The 16,042-nt window shown below is 48.2% G+C and overlaps 2 protein-coding genes across 4 annotated transcripts; both read left to right on the forward strand.

The window, feature by feature from the left end:
* The first annotated feature begins 3,664 nt into the window (after positions 1 to 3,664).
* RAB13 (RAB13, member RAS oncogene family) lies at positions 3,665 to 8,856 on the forward strand. Of its 3 annotated transcripts, none has more exons than XM_522433.8 (8): positions 3,665 to 4,407; positions 5,741 to 5,801; positions 6,931 to 6,991; positions 7,215 to 7,292; positions 7,703 to 7,792; positions 7,911 to 7,976; positions 8,067 to 8,120; positions 8,331 to 8,856. In XM_522433.8, exons 1-8 carry the CDS (start codon positions 4,284 to 4,286, stop codon positions 8,406 to 8,408), a joined length of 612 nt encoding a protein of 203 aa, XP_522433.3. In that variant the 5' UTR covers positions 3,665 to 4,283; the 3' UTR covers positions 8,409 to 8,856. The 3 variants fall into 3 exon arrangements, with proteins under 3 accessions (XP_522433.3, XP_063669366.1, XP_063669372.1); XM_063813296.1 differs by having other exon boundaries at positions 3,669 to 4,503; XM_063813302.1 differs by lacking the exon at positions 3,665 to 4,407 and adding an exon at positions 5,129 to 5,538.
* A 3,682-nt stretch (positions 8,857 to 12,538) lies between these two features.
* JTB (jumping translocation breakpoint) lies at positions 12,539 to 16,042 on the forward strand. The gene is made up of 5 exons (XM_001149478.7): positions 12,539 to 13,385; positions 13,542 to 13,579; positions 13,780 to 13,862; positions 14,650 to 14,729; positions 15,719 to 16,042. The coding sequence occupies exons 1-5, from the start codon at positions 13,303 to 13,305 to the stop codon at positions 15,873 to 15,875; spliced, it is 441 nt and encodes a 146-aa protein (XP_001149478.1). The 5' UTR covers positions 12,539 to 13,302; the 3' UTR covers positions 15,876 to 16,042.

Raw genomic sequence — 16,042 nt, forward strand, 5'->3', positions numbered from 1 at the left:
CATACCTTGACAGTTGGAGCCTAATAAATAGGAAAGGTTGAGGAAAACACCAGGGAGAAGGAGCCATATCCAGGACTTCCGTCCTATTTTTTAAATACCTATATTCTTAACTCTTTTTGTATTGGTTTAATTTAACAGTTTAGGCCGGGCGCAGTGGCTCATGCCTGTAATCCCAGCACTTAGGGAGGCCAAGGCGGGTGGATCACCTGAGGTCAGCAGTTCAAGACCAGCCTGGCCAACATAGTGAAACCCCGTCTCTACTAAAAATACGAAAATTAGCCAGGCGTAGTGGCACATGCCTGTAATCCCAGCTACTCAGGAGGCTGAGGCAGGAGAATCGCATGAACCTGGGAGGCGGAAGTTACAGTGAGCCGAGATCCACTCCAGCCTGGGTGACAGAACAAGACTCTGTCTTAAATAAATAAATAAATAAATAAACAGGGGAGACATGGTTTGGTCAGTGAAAAGAAATAGGGAAGACTCAAGGAGATAATGAGAGGTGAGAGAATGGACAAAAAGAGATTGAATAGTTTAGCTTGAGAAGGGACAAGCATGGACACGGAAGGTGATGGGGATAAGTGAAAGACGCCTTCTTTTTTTTTATTTTTATTTTTATTTTTTTTTAGACACAGTTTTGCTCTTGTTGCCCAGGCTGTAGTGCGATGGCGCCATCTCGGCTCACCACAACCTCCGCCTCCCGCGTTCAAGCGATTCTCCTGCCTCAGCCTCCCGAGTAGCTGGGATTATAGGCATGCGGCACCATGCCCGGCTAATTTTGTATTTTTAGTAGAGACGGGGTTTCACCATGTTGGCCAAGCTGGTATTGAACTCCTGACCTCACGTGATCCACCTGCCTCGGTCTCCCAAAGTGCTGAGATTACAGGCGTGAGACACCGCGTCCAGCCTTTAATTTTTTATAGGCAGCCAGAATAGGCTCGAGAGAGACTCCCTTGAATAATTTTTTCTTGCCCGGGCGCCGTGGCTCACGCCTGTAATCCCAGCACTTTGGGAGGCCGAGGCGGGTGGATCACGAGGTTAGGAGATCGAGACCATCCTGGCTAGCACGGTGAAACCCCGCCTCTACTAAAAATACAAAAAATTAGCCGGGCGCGGTGGCGGGCGCCTGTAGTCCCAGCTACTCGGGAGGCTGAGGCAGGAGAATGGCGTGAACCCGGGAGGCGAAGCTTGCAGTGAGCGGAGATCGCGCCGCTGCACTGCAGCCTGGGCGACAGAGCGAGACTCCGTCTCAAATAATAATAATAATAATAATAATAATAATTTTTTCTTTGCCGGTCGCGGTGGCTCAGGCCTGTAATCCCAGCACTTTGGGAGGCTGAGGCGGGCGGATCACGTGACGTCGGGAGTTCGAGACCAGCATGGCCAACATGGTGAAACCCCGTCTCGACTAAAAAAAAAAAAAAAAAAAAAAATTAGCTGGGCGTCGTGGCAGGCGCCTGTAATCCCAGCTACTTGGGAAGCTGAGGCTGGAGAATCGCTTGAACCCAAGAGGCGGAGGTTGCAGTGACCAGAGATTGAGCCATTGCACTTCTGCCTGGGTGACGAGCAAAACTTTGTCTCAAAAAATAAAATAAAAATAAAAACAAAGGTTGGGCGCAGTGGCTCACGCCTGTAATCCCAGGCCTTTGGGAGGCAGAGGCGGGTGGATCACCTGAGGTCGGGAGTTCGAGAGCAGCCTGACCAACATGGAGAAACCTCGTCTCTACTAAAAATACAAAATTAGCAGGGGGTAGTGCGGGTGTCTGTAATTTCAGCTACTCGCGAGGCTGAGGCAGGAGAATCGCTTGAACCAGGGAGGCGGAAGCTGCGGTTAGCCCAGATCACACCATTGCACTCCAGCCTACGCAACAAGAGCGAAACTCCACCTCAAAATAAACAATAAAAATTAAAAAAATAAAAGTAAAAATAGGCCGGGCGCGGTGGCTTACGCCTGTAAACCCAGCACTTTGGGAGGCCAAGGCGGGCAGATCACGAGGTCAGGAGATCAAAACCATCCTGGCTAACACGGTGAAACCCCGTCTCTACCTAAAATACAAAAAATTAGCCGGGTGGTGGCGGGCGCCCGTAGTCCCAGCTACTCAGGAGGCTGAGGCGGGAGAATGGCGTGAACCCAGGAGGCGGAGCTTGCAGTGAACCGAGATCGCGCCACTGCACCCCAGCCTAGGTCGACAGAGCAAGACTCCGTCTCAAAAAAAAAAAAAAAAAAAAAAATAGGGCCAGGCGTGGTGGCTCACGACTGTAATCCCAGCACTTTGGGAGGCCGAGGCGGGCGGATTAGAAGGTCAAGAGATCGAGACCATCTGGCCAACATGGTGAAACCCCATCTCTACTAAAAATACAAAAATTAGCTGGGCGTGGTGTCGGGCACCTGTAATCCCAGAGGATTACAGGTACTCCAGAGGCTGAGGCACAAGAATCGCTTGAATTCGGGAGGCGGAGGTTGCAGTGAGCCGAGATTGCGCCACTGCACTCCAGCCTGGCGACAGAGCAAGACTCTGTCTCAAAAAAATTAATTAATTAATTAATTAAAAAATAAATAAAAATTTTTTTGAGACAGGATCTTACTCTATCACCGAGGCTGGAGAGCAGTGGCATCATAATCGTGGCTCACTACAGCCTTGGACTCTTGGGCTCAAGTGATCTGCCCACTTCTGTCCCCCAAGTAGCTGCGGCTGGGACTACAGGCCACACCACCATGTATGGCTAATTTTTTTTTTTTTTTTGTCGAAGCAGTCTCACTATGTTGCCCAAGCTGGTCTTGAACTCCTGGGCTTAAGGGATCCTCTCACGTTGGCCTCCCAAAGTGCTGGGATTACAAGTGTGAGCCACCGCAACAGGTCTTAGATAATATTTTCTTTCTTTCGTGTTTCGTATTTTTTTCCACCCCCAGCACACATATAGCAAGAATAATTTTTTTCTAAAGGCAGAGATAAACTTGTTTCTCTTTTACTCTCTTTCTTTCTTTCTTTTTTTTTTTTTTTTTTTTTGAGACGGAGTCTGGCTCTGTCGCCCAAGCTGGAGTGCAGTGGCGCAATCTCGGCTCACTGCAAGCTCTGCCTCCCGGGTTCACGCCATTCTCCTGCCTCAGCCTCCCAAGTGGCTAGGACTACAGTCGCCTGCCACCACGCCCGGCTAATTGTGTGTGTGTGTGTGTATTTTTAGTAGAGATGGGGTTTCACCGTGTTAGCCAGGATGGTCTCGATCTCCTGACCTCGTGATCCGCCCGCCTCGGCCTCCCAAAGTGCTGGGATTACAGGCGTGAGCCACCGCGCCCGGCAAACTTGTTTCTTTATACCCGTGTTGTTCATATTTCAGCTTCCTGGTTACCAAGGCTGCACATTCATGGCCGATTGAGTGAGATTTCAGGAGTACTGCACCTTAAGTGGGCCATATTAAAAGATCCACGTGAAGAATGACATTTTTAGTTCAAATCTCTGTTTTCCTAAGCTATTTGGTCAGAGAAATCACACATGGGTCCCCATAAGAGAGATCGTTCCAACTGAAGCCCCAGGATGTGTCTAGGGAGGCTGTGTGTGTTGGGGTGGTGGGGCCGATTCTGTATAACTAATTTACGTTTTCACCCTGTTCCACCAGGGGGCAGACTGACTCAACAAATAACCTACTTCTGCGCATCCCGCTTTTTTCAAAGTGAATTGGGACCCATAGAACTAAGGGCTTGGACAACTAACAGTAAAATTCTAGGACTGCCTTTTACTCAGCCCCAGAAACCGATGATAACTCATCTTCTAGCTTCGTTGAATAGCATCTCCAAAACTCAGCCCCATTTTTTTTTTTCAATTTCTAGTGCTCTCCCTACCTTCACCCTTATTCCCAAAACTCTTGGTTCTCTTCCCCAATCCCTCTAAAATTTCTCTTCTAAAATTTCTGGTCGTCGTGGTTAAACCTCTACTTCCCTTCACCCCAGCCTCTCTGGCCTCAGAATGGAAGAGTAAGGTCCTAAGAGGGGAGCTACAATTACCGAAAGGCTGTGGAAAATAGCGAGAGAGACAGGCCGGCCTAAGCTAGGAAGGGAAAACCGAGAGAACAGAGGCCGGGCTGGCAGCCTTGGCCTGCTCAAAAGGGTGGGCGGGCAGGGGGTGGAGCCCGGAGGGGTGCCGCCTCTCCTCTTTCCCGGAGCCTGGGCGGAGAGGGAGGAAAACTTCTTCCTGGCCTGGGCTCCGTGCCGCTCTGTTTGCCAACCGTCCAGTCCCGCCTACCAGTGCCGGGCGCTCCCCACCCCTCCCCCGGCTCCCCCGGTGTCCGCCATGGCCAAAGCCTACGACCACCTCTTCAAGTTGCTGCTGATCGGGGACTCGGGGGTGGGCAAGACTTGTCTGATCATTCGCTTTGCAGAGGACAACTTCAACAACACTTACATCTCCACCATCGGTGAGCCCGCTGGCCATGTCCCAGACCCCGACTCTCCTGTGACCTCCTTCTCCGGCTCCCGGATTACTAGTGACCCCACTTTTCAGTCCCCTTAGAGTAAGGCTCCTAAATTCTAGTCCCTCAACCCCTAGCTCTGACCCTTCCCCCATGCATGTCTCTGTATAGTAACCAAACCTCTCACCTCTCTGAGGCCTTCAGGTAACTCTTCAACTGCTGCCAGCTCCTCATTTTCTTGGTACCATCGCCTTAGTCTCCCCGAATCCACAAGAACTCTTCTCTATTTTTCTCTGTTCCCCTCTTCCCCTACCCCCACCACCTAGAACTCTCTCGATCCACTCTCCATGTTTCCTGTATCCCTGTCCGCCGCATCTTTTTCTCCCGATCCGATCCGCTAGCCTCTTTCTGTCTTGCTGAGCTTCAAACTCTCCCACTGTGTCCCCACCTCACCATCTACTTCCCAGGTTCCCTGCCCCAGTCTCCCTGCACCTCAGCTGAACAAGGGTTTGGGAAGGGTGGAACAAGGTGGCTGGGTGTGCTGGAGGGTGGCCCAAGGACTGTGATCATGAATATGCAGCCAGCTTGGTGAGGAACGTGGAAATGAGGGGACTTTTGGGGTCTCTGAGTCAGCCTGGTGACTCATCCTCCTCCCAGGGGCCCCCAGCAGGCTTGGGGGAGGTGCCCAAGTTTCTACTAAGAAGAACATTGTCTCCCCTCCTCCCTTCTCTTCTTTCTTCATCTCCTCTGGCTTGGGAAATAGACAGGAAGAGTCTCACGACAATTCTGGTTACAAAGGAAAAGGAAAAATGCCCCTCTCTCCTAATTGTCTCAAAAGTAATCCTGTTTAGCCTCAGACTTTCCTAGTGCCAAGTTTGGCCCACTAGTTAATTCACATAGACTGGCTTCAGCTACTTTTTTCCTTACTCTCTACTAGGAGGGTAGGTGGGATACCAAGAGTAGAGGGCTCTAAGAAAACAGAGAAGAGGAATGTGAAAGTAATATCTGGGGGGAGACAGAGACTGAATTCAGAGAGTTGTCAGCTGGTATAACTGAATGGACCCAAGAGGCAGCCTAAGGATTTTAAGCCTCCATGCAGAATTTTCGTCACCTTTTCCCTCCCAAAATCCATAAAATGTACGTAAAAATAGTATTCTTGCTATACAAATACAGCTTTGGGAAAATTCTCCTAGCTTGGCATTTCCAACAAGATTGCTCCCCAAGTGCCTCCCCTGCAGAATTTCTGGTGCCAGCACTGCTCCGTTCCTGTCCCTTCCATCACACAGTTTTACATGTGTGCATGCATGTCTCAACTTCAGTGCATACCTTCCACCCCTAGGAATTGATTTCAAGATCCGCACTGTGGATATAGAGGGGAAGAAGATCAAACTACAAGTCTGGTAAGTCAGTCCTCTGGGATGCCTCGCCAGACTTCCCCATTTACCTCCTACACGTTTTTCCTTCTATTTTGTTTCATTTCTCTTCCTTTCCCCATTGCTCCTTCTAGAAGTGCTAGAAGGAGCACTTCTGGCATTTCTCCGGATGCACTCAGCTGTCCTTCCATCTCTCTTCCTGCTCTCCCAACTAGTTGCAACTCTTTTGTAACTCTTGCCTCCTCTGGCTGCAGAGCATCCTCTTAATTTGACAACAAACAACTGTTCAGTCATAACATGGAAACAGGCTGTGAGCAGTTAAATGGCAAAGGCAGAATTAAGACTTGACTCTAAGTCTAGTGTTTTCTCCAAAATATGGTGAGCCCAGAGAGCCAAATATAGACCCTGAAGGTGTTTAAGTGGTATGAAGCTTAGTGGAGGCATTATGCTATGACATATAAGAGCAGACTGGTGCGCAAATCTGGTTCTTTTAGTTATCTCCTGCCTGACCTTCATTAATTATTCAGCCTATCCAAATCTGTTTCCTCTTTTTTTTTTTTGAGACAGAGTTTTGCTCTTGTCACCCAGGCTGGAGTGCAATGGCACAATCTAGGCTCACTTTAACCTCCGCCTCCTGGGTTCAAGTGATTCTCCGACCTCAGCCTCCCAAATAGCTGGGATTACAGGTGCCCGCCACTAGGCCGGGCTAATTTTTGTATTTTTAGTAGAGACGAGGTTTCACCATGTTGGCCAGGCTGGTCTCGAACTCCTGACCTCAGGTGATCCACCCGCCTCAGCCTCCCAAAGTGTTGGGATTATAGACGCAAGCCACGGCACCTGGCGTGTTTCCTCATTTTTAAAATAGAGACAATAATACATGTCTTACAAGGAAAGAGTAAGGATTAGATAAAATGATACATACACAGTGCTTGACACATAGCAAACATTCAATGAATAAGCAAAGACATCTTGTTTCTTGGGCCACTACCATCTCTGGAAATCAGCTCAACTGTCTTTAATCCCGTTCCCCTTTACTGTTTCCTTATTCTGTTGCCCCACCATGTTACAAAAGCTAAATTCTTGTGAGAGAGGAAGAATTATTCCATTGGAGAATTCTTCCCTCTATTCCATCCAATGAAACCTTCTCCTTCTTTAGGGACACGGCTGGCCAAGAGCGGTTCAAGACTATAACTACTGCCTACTACCGTGGAGCCATGGTATGAAGTGTGGGTCTGAACAAAGGATGAAGGATGAGGCTACAGAATATATTATGAATACAAAGGGTCAGGGGTTGGGGCAGGTAAAAATGGGAGGGTGCAGTGTGGGTTGCAGAGGGCCCAACATGGCCTAGTGTTTAGACCCATGGATGCGGGGTCACTTACAGGGCAGTGGGAAGCCTCAATGGGAACATGGTCCAAGGTGAATTTTGTCATCTCCCAGGGCATTATCCTAGTATACGACATCACGGATGAGAAATCTTTCGAGAATATTCAGAACTGGATGAAAAGCATCAAGGAGGTGAGGACCCTCCAAAAGAGATGGGGAAACTGGTTAGAACCTGGAGAATGAAGGGGTCCATCAGGATAGGCAAGACCTAACTTTTTTTTTTTTGAGATGAAGTTTTGCTCTTGTTGCCCAGGCTGGAGTGCAATGGCAGGATCTCGGCTCACTGCAACCTCTGCCTCCCGGGTTCAAACGATTTTCCTGCCTCAGCCTCCCAAGTAGCTGGGATTACAGGCATGCACCACCATGCTCGGCTAATTTTGCATTTTTAGTAGAGACGGGGTTTCTCCATGTTGGTCAGGCTGATCTTGAACTCCTGCATCAGGTGATCCACCCGCCTTGGCCTCCCAAAGTGCTGGGATTACAGGCGTGAGCCACCGCTCCCGGCCGGCAGGACCTAACTTTTACTTGTCTTTTGCCCCCAGAATGCCTCGGCTGGGGTGGAGCGCCTCTTGCTGGGGAACAAATGTGACATGGAGGCCAAGAGGAAGGTGCAGAAGGAGCAGGCCGATAAGGTGAGGGCCAGGCTGAGCAATGTTCTAGAACTGGGCTGGGAGGGCCAAGATAGGTTGCATTGCAGAGGACTTGGCTGCTGTCCTTAATTCAATTCTCTTCCCACTTCACCCCTTATAGTTGGCTCGAGAGCACGGAATCCGATTTTTCGAAACTAGTGCTAAATCCAGTATGAATGTGGATGAGGTGAGATCCACACCCCCATCCCCGACCAAGAGAGGAAGTATTAGAAGGTAGATTCTCCTCCCTCCAAACTGACTCTGTTCCCCACTTTAGGCTTTTAGTTCCCTGGCCCGGGACATCTTGCTCAAGTCAGGAGGCCGGAGATCAGTAAGTTGGTTTTGCTGGACTAGGTACAACTCTGGGGTGTGTGTGTGTGTGTGTATGTATGTGTGTGTGTGTGTGTGTGTGTGTTGGTGTTGATAAAAACGGGGAGCAATGCTAAGATTTCTCATGAGGGTGCATTTACTTTAAACAGTTTATACCCTCCTACCCTAACCATCCATTCACACCATGACCCCTGTGCCCTTCTCCCTCTAGGGAAACGGCAACAAGCCTCCCAGTACTGACCTGAAAACTTGTGACAAGAAGAACACCAACAAGTGCTCCCTGGGCTGAGGATCCTTTCTTGCCTCCCCACCCCGGAAGCTGAACCTGAGGGAGACAACGGCAGAGGGAGTGAGCAGGGGAGAAATAGCAGAGGGGCTTGGAGGGACACATAGGTAGATGGTAAAGAGAATGAGGAGAAAAAGGAGAAAAGGGAAAAGCAGAAAGGAAAAGAAGGAAGAGAGAGGAAGGGAGAAGGGAGAGGAATGAATTGAGGAAGTGAAAGAAGGCAAGGAGGTAGGAAGAGAGGGAGGAGGAAAGGAAGGAGAGATGCCTCAGGCTTCAGACCTTACCTGGGTTTTGAGGGCAAACATAAATGTAAATACACTGATTTATTCTGTTACTAGATCAGGTTTTAGGGTCCTGCAAAGGGCTAGCTCGGCACTACACTAGGGAATTTGCTCCTGTTCTGTCACTTGTCATGGTCTTTCTTGGTATTAAAGGCCACCATTTGCACAAATGTTCCTGTTTTGGGTAACTTGGATTATTGTCAGAATTGTTCTCCACTCAAATCCAATTATTGTGTCTTCAAAGTGATTGATTTACCCAAATCAGGCTGGGTTTCTGTGGAACCAGGACTAATCCTACTGCTGTCTCTTCCCTAGCTGTTCTGTTGGTAAGGAAAATAGCAAAGAGCAGGAGGTAGAGTGATCTGAAGGTCTGGATATCCTCTTTCCGCCATGGGGTCCGGATGCCCTTGTGGGCAGAGCCTTGTCCTGAGCACAGGAAATTCCCAGCGAGAAGAACTCTAACAGTCCTAGCCTCAGGGAAATAACTGCACCTAGTGATTTATCCAGTGATTTGTGCAAGCTTCTTTGATTCTGCCAGCAATCCATTTAGTTATTTGATAGGCATTAATATCTGCTTTTATTAGTGAGGAAAATGAGAAGTTCATTTATTCATATATGTATATTGAGCAATTTAAATATATATTGAGCATCTACTAAGTGCCAGGCACAATGGTCAGTTATTTTATTTATTTATTCATTTATTTTTAGGGACAGAGTCTTGCTCTGTCTCCGAGGCTGGAGTGCAATAGTGCGATCTCAGCTCACTGCAACCTCTGCCTCCTGCCTCAGCCTCTCAAGTAGCTGGGATTACAGGCATGAGCCACCATGCCTGGCCACAATAGTCAGTTAATATAGCCCTTTGGTGGTACTTACAAGCAGAGGGACAAGGACTTTTTTTTTTTTTAAGACCGAGTCTGGCTCTGTCGCCCAGACTGGAGTGCAGTGGCATGATCCCAGCTCACTGCAACCTCTGCCTCCCGGGTTCAAGCGATTCTCCTGCCTCAGCCTCCCGAGTAGCTGGGATTACAGGCACGTGCCACCACACCTGGCTAACTTTTGTGTTTTTAGTGGAGACAGGGTTTTGTCATGTTGGCCAGGCTGGTCTTGAACGCCTGAACGCCTGGGCTCGAGTGATCAGTCTGCCTCAGTCTCCCAAAGTGCCGGGGTTACAGGCGTGAGCCACTGCGCCCAGCCTGGGACAAGCAAATTTTAACAAAAACAGCTCTTTGGCTGGGCATGGTGGATCACAACAGGAGTTCAAGACCAGCCTGGCCAGCATAGTGAAACCCCGTCTCTACTAAAAATACAAAAAAAAAAAAAATTAGCCAGGAGTGGTGGAGGGCACCTGTAGTCCCAGCTACTTGGGAGGCTGAGGCAGGAGACTCACTTGAACCTGGGAGGCAGAGGTTGCAGTGAGTTGAGATCACGCCACTGCACTCCAGCCTGGGTGACACAGCCAGACTCTGTCTCAAAAAAACAAAAACGAAAACAAAAACATCTCTTTACTGAATAACAAAGATGGCAAAACTACTGGAAATGCAAAAGAAAATTCAGGCTTGGGCCGAGCACGTTGTTTCATGCCTGTAGTCCCAGCACTTTGGGAGGCCGAGGTGGGTGGATCACTTCAGGTTGGGAGTTTGAGACCAGCCTGGCCAACATGGCGAAACCCCATCTCTACTAAAAATACAAAAAAAATTAGCTGGGCATGGTGGCGGGTGCCTGTAATCCCAGCTACTTGGGAGGCTGAGGGAGGAGAATCGCTTGAACCTAGGAGGCAGAGGTTACTGTGAGCAGAGTTCGCACCATTACACTCCAGCCTGGAGACAGAGCGAAAACTCCATCTCAAAAAAAAAAAAAAAAAAAAATTCAGGCTTGATGCACAGCATCCTTAAGTATATATATATTATATTATATTATATATTATATATTACAATGTATAATTATATATTATATATTATATATTAAATATATATGAAATATATAATAAACATATATAACATGTATATGTTTATAAACATATAACATATAATTATATATAATATATAATTATATATTATACATATATTAAATATATATTATAATTATATATTTAATATATATTATGTTAATATATAATTATATATAATTATATTATGTTTAATATATAATATATAATACATATTTTAACACATAATATATATATCCCCCTTTCACCATACATAATATTTTTTACACAGCAAAATGTAATAACTTGATAAATGTAAGTATCCAAGCATTGATGAGGTAATGATAAGCCTTATTTGTGGCTTATGCTTAAGTTCTTTTTTTTTTCTTTTGAGATGAATTCTTGCTCTTGTTGCCCAGGCTGGAGTACAATGGTGTGATCTCGGCTCACCGCAACCTCTACCTCCCGGGTTCAAGTGATTCTCCTGCCTCAGCCTCACGAGTAGCTGGGATTACAGGCATATGGCACCATGCCCAGCTAATTTTGTATTTTTAGTGGAGACGGGGTTTCTCCATGTTGGTCAGGCTGGTCTTGAACTCCCGACCTCAGGTGATCCGCCCACCTCGGCCTCCCAAATTGCTGGGATTACAGGCGTGAGCCACTGCGCCCAGCTGTGTTTGAGTTCTGTAGTAAACTGTCCAGTAGGTTTAATTTGCTCAAGCGATGAGGAAAAGACTTGCACTTTGTGCCTCCTGGGAAAGAGACTAACGTCTTCAACATACCTTATGGCAGATATTTAATTTCAGAGTAGAGACCCCACTCTGATGCCTGGTAAGGTTATTGGAAGTGAAATATCACAAGATCTTACAGTTTGTTGTGAGATAAGGTAGGATTTGGTGAGGAGTAACAAATACTAGCAGATTTCGGCCCAAACTTCAATTATAGCTAAACATTACTGGAAAAAACCCCGCAACCTACTTTATGTAACATATAACTACTCACACACGTACACAAAAATAATACACACACACACAATTTCAGCAAACACAAATAATAATTTAAAGAAACAAATTCAAAATTAGAGTCAGGTATGGTGGCACATGCCTGAAATCCCAGCTACTTGGGAGGATCCCTGAAGACGAGAAGTTCCAGGCTGTAATGCGCTATGATGGCTCCTGTGACTTGCCACTACACTCCAGTCTGGCAACATAGCCAGAGTCCATCTCGTTCAAAAACAAAAACAAACAAACAAAAAACGGCGAAATGAAGGCTCAGCCCTCATCAGGTTTAGGTGACAGAGCTAGACCCTGTCTAAGAAAAAAAAATAAAATTAAATGAAAATTCGTTATCAGACAGTAAAGCATGAACCCACAGTGCTGGTCAAGTCACTGCAGGTCTGAGTGTGTATCAAGGTTTAACTCCATAAGATGAAAAGCAGGCAATGAATCTTTGGCCTGGGTGTTGACAGTCTAGGCTCAAGCCTCAGCTTTCCCACTCATTAGCTTGCTGACCTTGGACAAGTCACTTATATTCTCTGAACTTACTCATGAAACGGAGATACATTTCATCTGCCTCTCGCAAGAAAAAGTCCTGGTAAATACACATTAGCATTTCCGTTTTACACAGAACACTGACAGATACTTTCCTAAGATCATGGAGTTAATAACCACCAGAAGCTAGACTCAATACTTATGGAACCTCAAATCTCATGCTTTTCTCATTGCACTTATGATTACTCCATTATGTAGGAGCAAGGGAGAGTTGAGAGCATTTGAAGAGGTTATGCAAAGGACCAGCTCTGAGGAGTAGGCTTAGCAAAGTAACATGAGGGAAGGTAACACCGTTCATCTGTGTAGCGGAGTGGGAGCCAAGAGACAAGGAGAAAGTTTCATGTTCGTCATGTGTCTCGGATATTCCGGTTTCTGCAGGGACGAGAACGCGCAGTTTCGCCTCCATCCCTTGACCTCCAACACAACTTCTCCACTGGATCATCGGTAGCGATGAAGGGGCGGCTGGGGAAGGATGTCAGAGAAACCAGAAGCTTGACGGTGAATCCTCGGGTTTTAAGGAGAGAGCAAAGTCCTGAGAGGGCGACGTATTGTCCCTGCTCACCTAGCCCAGAATGAACAAACACGCGCCAGCCAGGGAGCAGCGAGCCGAGAATCCCGACGAGCCTCTGCAACCGCCATTTGCCGTTCTCGCAAAGACTACCAAGACCACAATGCAACGGGGCGCCGAGCTAATTCCCAGTGAGCAGCAGGCGAGGCGCCACCGACGCGGAAGACTACAAGCCCCAGCGGGCGACGACCGAACGCGCCCGGGAACACCGGGCCCCGAGCTCGGTCCCGCCCCCGAGGATCCTCCACGGGGCTAGATGGCTGCGTCGGGGGCGGGAGCGCAGGTGAGCGGGCGCTAGGGCCGCGAGCCCCCGCCGGCCCTTCCTCCAGCGCCGTGCGGACCCCGCAGAAGGCGCTCGCCTCCCTAACCCGCAAAAGCATATCGATTTTTCTCGCTGTGGCAACGGGGACGTCCTGATAGATCCTCTGCTCCAATAGGCAACTCCGGCCTTCCCTGCCCTGACCTGGAACCTCTGGGAGGGCTGCAGAGTAAGTGCCGCCTCTGTGCTCCGACGGAGGCACGAGGCCTGTGGAGTAGGTCCCTCTGTTCCGACAGGTGCGACACTTGGCGCTCCATGCTTGCGGGCGCAGGGAGGCCTGGCCTCCCCCAGGGCCGCCACCTCTGCTGGTTGCTCTGTGCTTTCACCTTAAAGCTCTGGTAAGGAGGAGGTAAGGGGAGGGAAAAGGAGGTCACTGGAGGACAGGATCGTTCCCGGCCTCGGGGTTGGGGGAGATCTTATCCATGGACAGCGCAGGAGGGGGTGCCCTATTTTCTGGGTTTTGACTTTTGTCCCTTCCCCCAACTCCGCTACAGCCAAGCAGAGGCTCCCGTGCAGGAAGAGAAGCTGTCAGGTGGGTGATTGTCTGGGAACCCGACACTTCCCGCCGTTTGTTTTTGGTTTTAGTATCTTCCCCATATACCAAGAGCACAGGTGGAAAAGGGCGGCACCACATGGAATGAGGGCAAGCGCTGTGCCGGGAAGTTGGATGGGCAGAGCCTGGGAGAAATGTTTTCTGAATGGCCTGGGGCTGGCATTTATCTTTCCTTTCAGCAAGCACCTCAAATTTGCCATGCTGGCTGGTGGAAGAGTTTGTGGTAGCAGAAGAGTGCTCTCCATGCTCTAATTTCCGGGCTGTGAGTATCTATTTCTCTACCCTTTTTTTTTTTAAACATCTAAGCAAACACTTAAGCAACATCTTAACATTCAGGTCTTATTAAGCTGCCTTTGCATCATCTTTTTTTCTTTCTTCTTGCAGTCTCAGTGTATGTCCAAATCTGTACTTGTTTTTCCCCTGAAAATGTGCCCCTTTCTTTCCAAGCTAATGGCAGTATTCAACTGATAACTATGGTTTTTTTGTTTGTTTTTGAGACGGAGTCTCACTCTGTTGCCCAGGCTGGAGTGCAGTGGCAAGATCTCGGCTCACCACAACCTCCGCCTCCCGGGTTCAAGCGATTCTCCTGCCTCAGCCTCCTGAGTAGCTGGGACTAAAGGCGCGTTGCACCATGCCTGGCTAATTTTTGTATTTTTAGTAGACTCAGGTTTCACTGTGTTGGCCAGGCTAGTCTCTAACTCCTTACCTCGTGATCTGCCCGCCTCGGCCTCCCAAAGTGCTGGGATTATAGGCGTGAGCCGCCACACCCGGCCTCAAATAACTATGTTTTATTCACTTTTAGTATAGTAGGCTCTGGAATGGAATGTATCTTTGCCACTCCTAGACTGTTGCCCCTGAAGTGTTCTAACATACATTCGTAATCATGCAACCACCACCTCCACCATCCGCATCAGAACTCTTTCATTAGCTCTCTGTTGCCTACCACTCCAAACCATAGCAGTTGGGCACCTGCACCTTCTGAATGTCAGCCTTTTTGTTTATCCTGTTGCCCCTCCCTAACATGTACTTTGCTCCTTTTCTCCTGGCAGAAAACTACCCCTGAGTGTGGTCCCACAGGATATGTAGAGAAAATCACATGCAGCTCATCTAAGAGAAATGAGTTCAAAAGGTGAGTGCTGTTTCTCTTCTCTGAGATCACCTCCTTTGCTCCTATGACTTTAGATGGATGGTCCCACCTTTTCCCCTGGTCTGGGGGTAGCATGGAATATCTGAAAGAAGAGGGGGCCGGGCTCACACCTATAATCCCAGTACTTAGGGAGGCTGAGGCTAACAGATCACCTGAGGTCAGGAGTTCGAGATCAGCCTGGCCAACGTGGTGAAACCCCATCTCTACTAAAAATACAAAAATTAGCCGGTGTGGTGGGTGCCCATAATCCCAGCTACTTGGGAGGCTGAGGCAGGGAGAATCACTTGAACCCAGGAGGCAGAGGTTAGAGTGAGCCAAGATCACGCCACTGCACTCCAGCCTGGGCAATGGAGCGAGACTGTGTCTCAAAAAAAAAAAAAAAAAAAGAGGCTGGGAGGGGTGGCTCACGCCTGTAATCCCAGCACTTTGGGAGGCCGAGGCGGGTGGATCACGAGGTTAGGAGTTCAAGACCAGCCTGGCCAAGATGGTGAAACCTCATCTCTCTTAAAGATACAAAAATTAGCTGGGCATGATGGCGGGCACCTGTAATCCCAGCTACTTGGGAGGCTGAAGCAGAAAACTGCTTAAACCCAGGAGGTGGAGGTTGCAGTGAGCCAAGGTCATGCCACTGCACTCCAGTCTGGGTGACAGAGCGAGACACCATCTCAAAAATAATAAGAAAGAAGACGGGATTTGGAGCCAAATTACTTGAACCCAAGTCCCAGCTCTACTCCTCAGCACTATGTTATTGGCCATATTTTCTCATCAGTAAAATTGGTTAATACTAGCTCTGCTTATCCAGAGAATAAATTAAATGATCTATTTGAGAGGGATTTATGTACTATACACACAATAGAAGCCTGGCTCTGATTTCCTCTTGAATATATCCTGGCTAGGCTGAAGTAGAAGGGAAATTAGAGGGAGAAGCTGTCTGGCCTTCCTTGGGAATAACTATTCCTTCCTGCCCTCAGCTGCCGCTCAGCTTTGATGGAACAACGCTTATTTTGGAAGTTCGAAGGGGCTGTCGTGTGTGTGGCCCTGATCTTCGCTTGTCTTGTCATCATTCGTCAGCGACAATTGGACAGAAAGGCTCTGGAAAAGGTCCGGAAGCAAATCGAGTCCATATAGCTACATTCCACCCTTGTATCCTGGGTCTTAGAGACCCTATCTCAGACAGTGAAAGTGAAATGGACTGATTTGCACTCTTGGTTCTTTGGAGCCTTGTGGTGGAATCCCCTTTTCCCCATCTTCTTCTTTCAGATCATTAATGAGCAGAATAAAAAGAGTAAAATGGT

Source organism: Pan troglodytes, chromosome 1, assembly GCF_028858775.2.
Source record: "Pan troglodytes isolate AG18354 chromosome 1, NHGRI_mPanTro3-v2.0_pri, whole genome shotgun sequence".
NCBI classification, from domain to species: Eukaryota; Metazoa; Chordata; class Mammalia; order Primates; family Hominidae; genus Pan; species Pan troglodytes.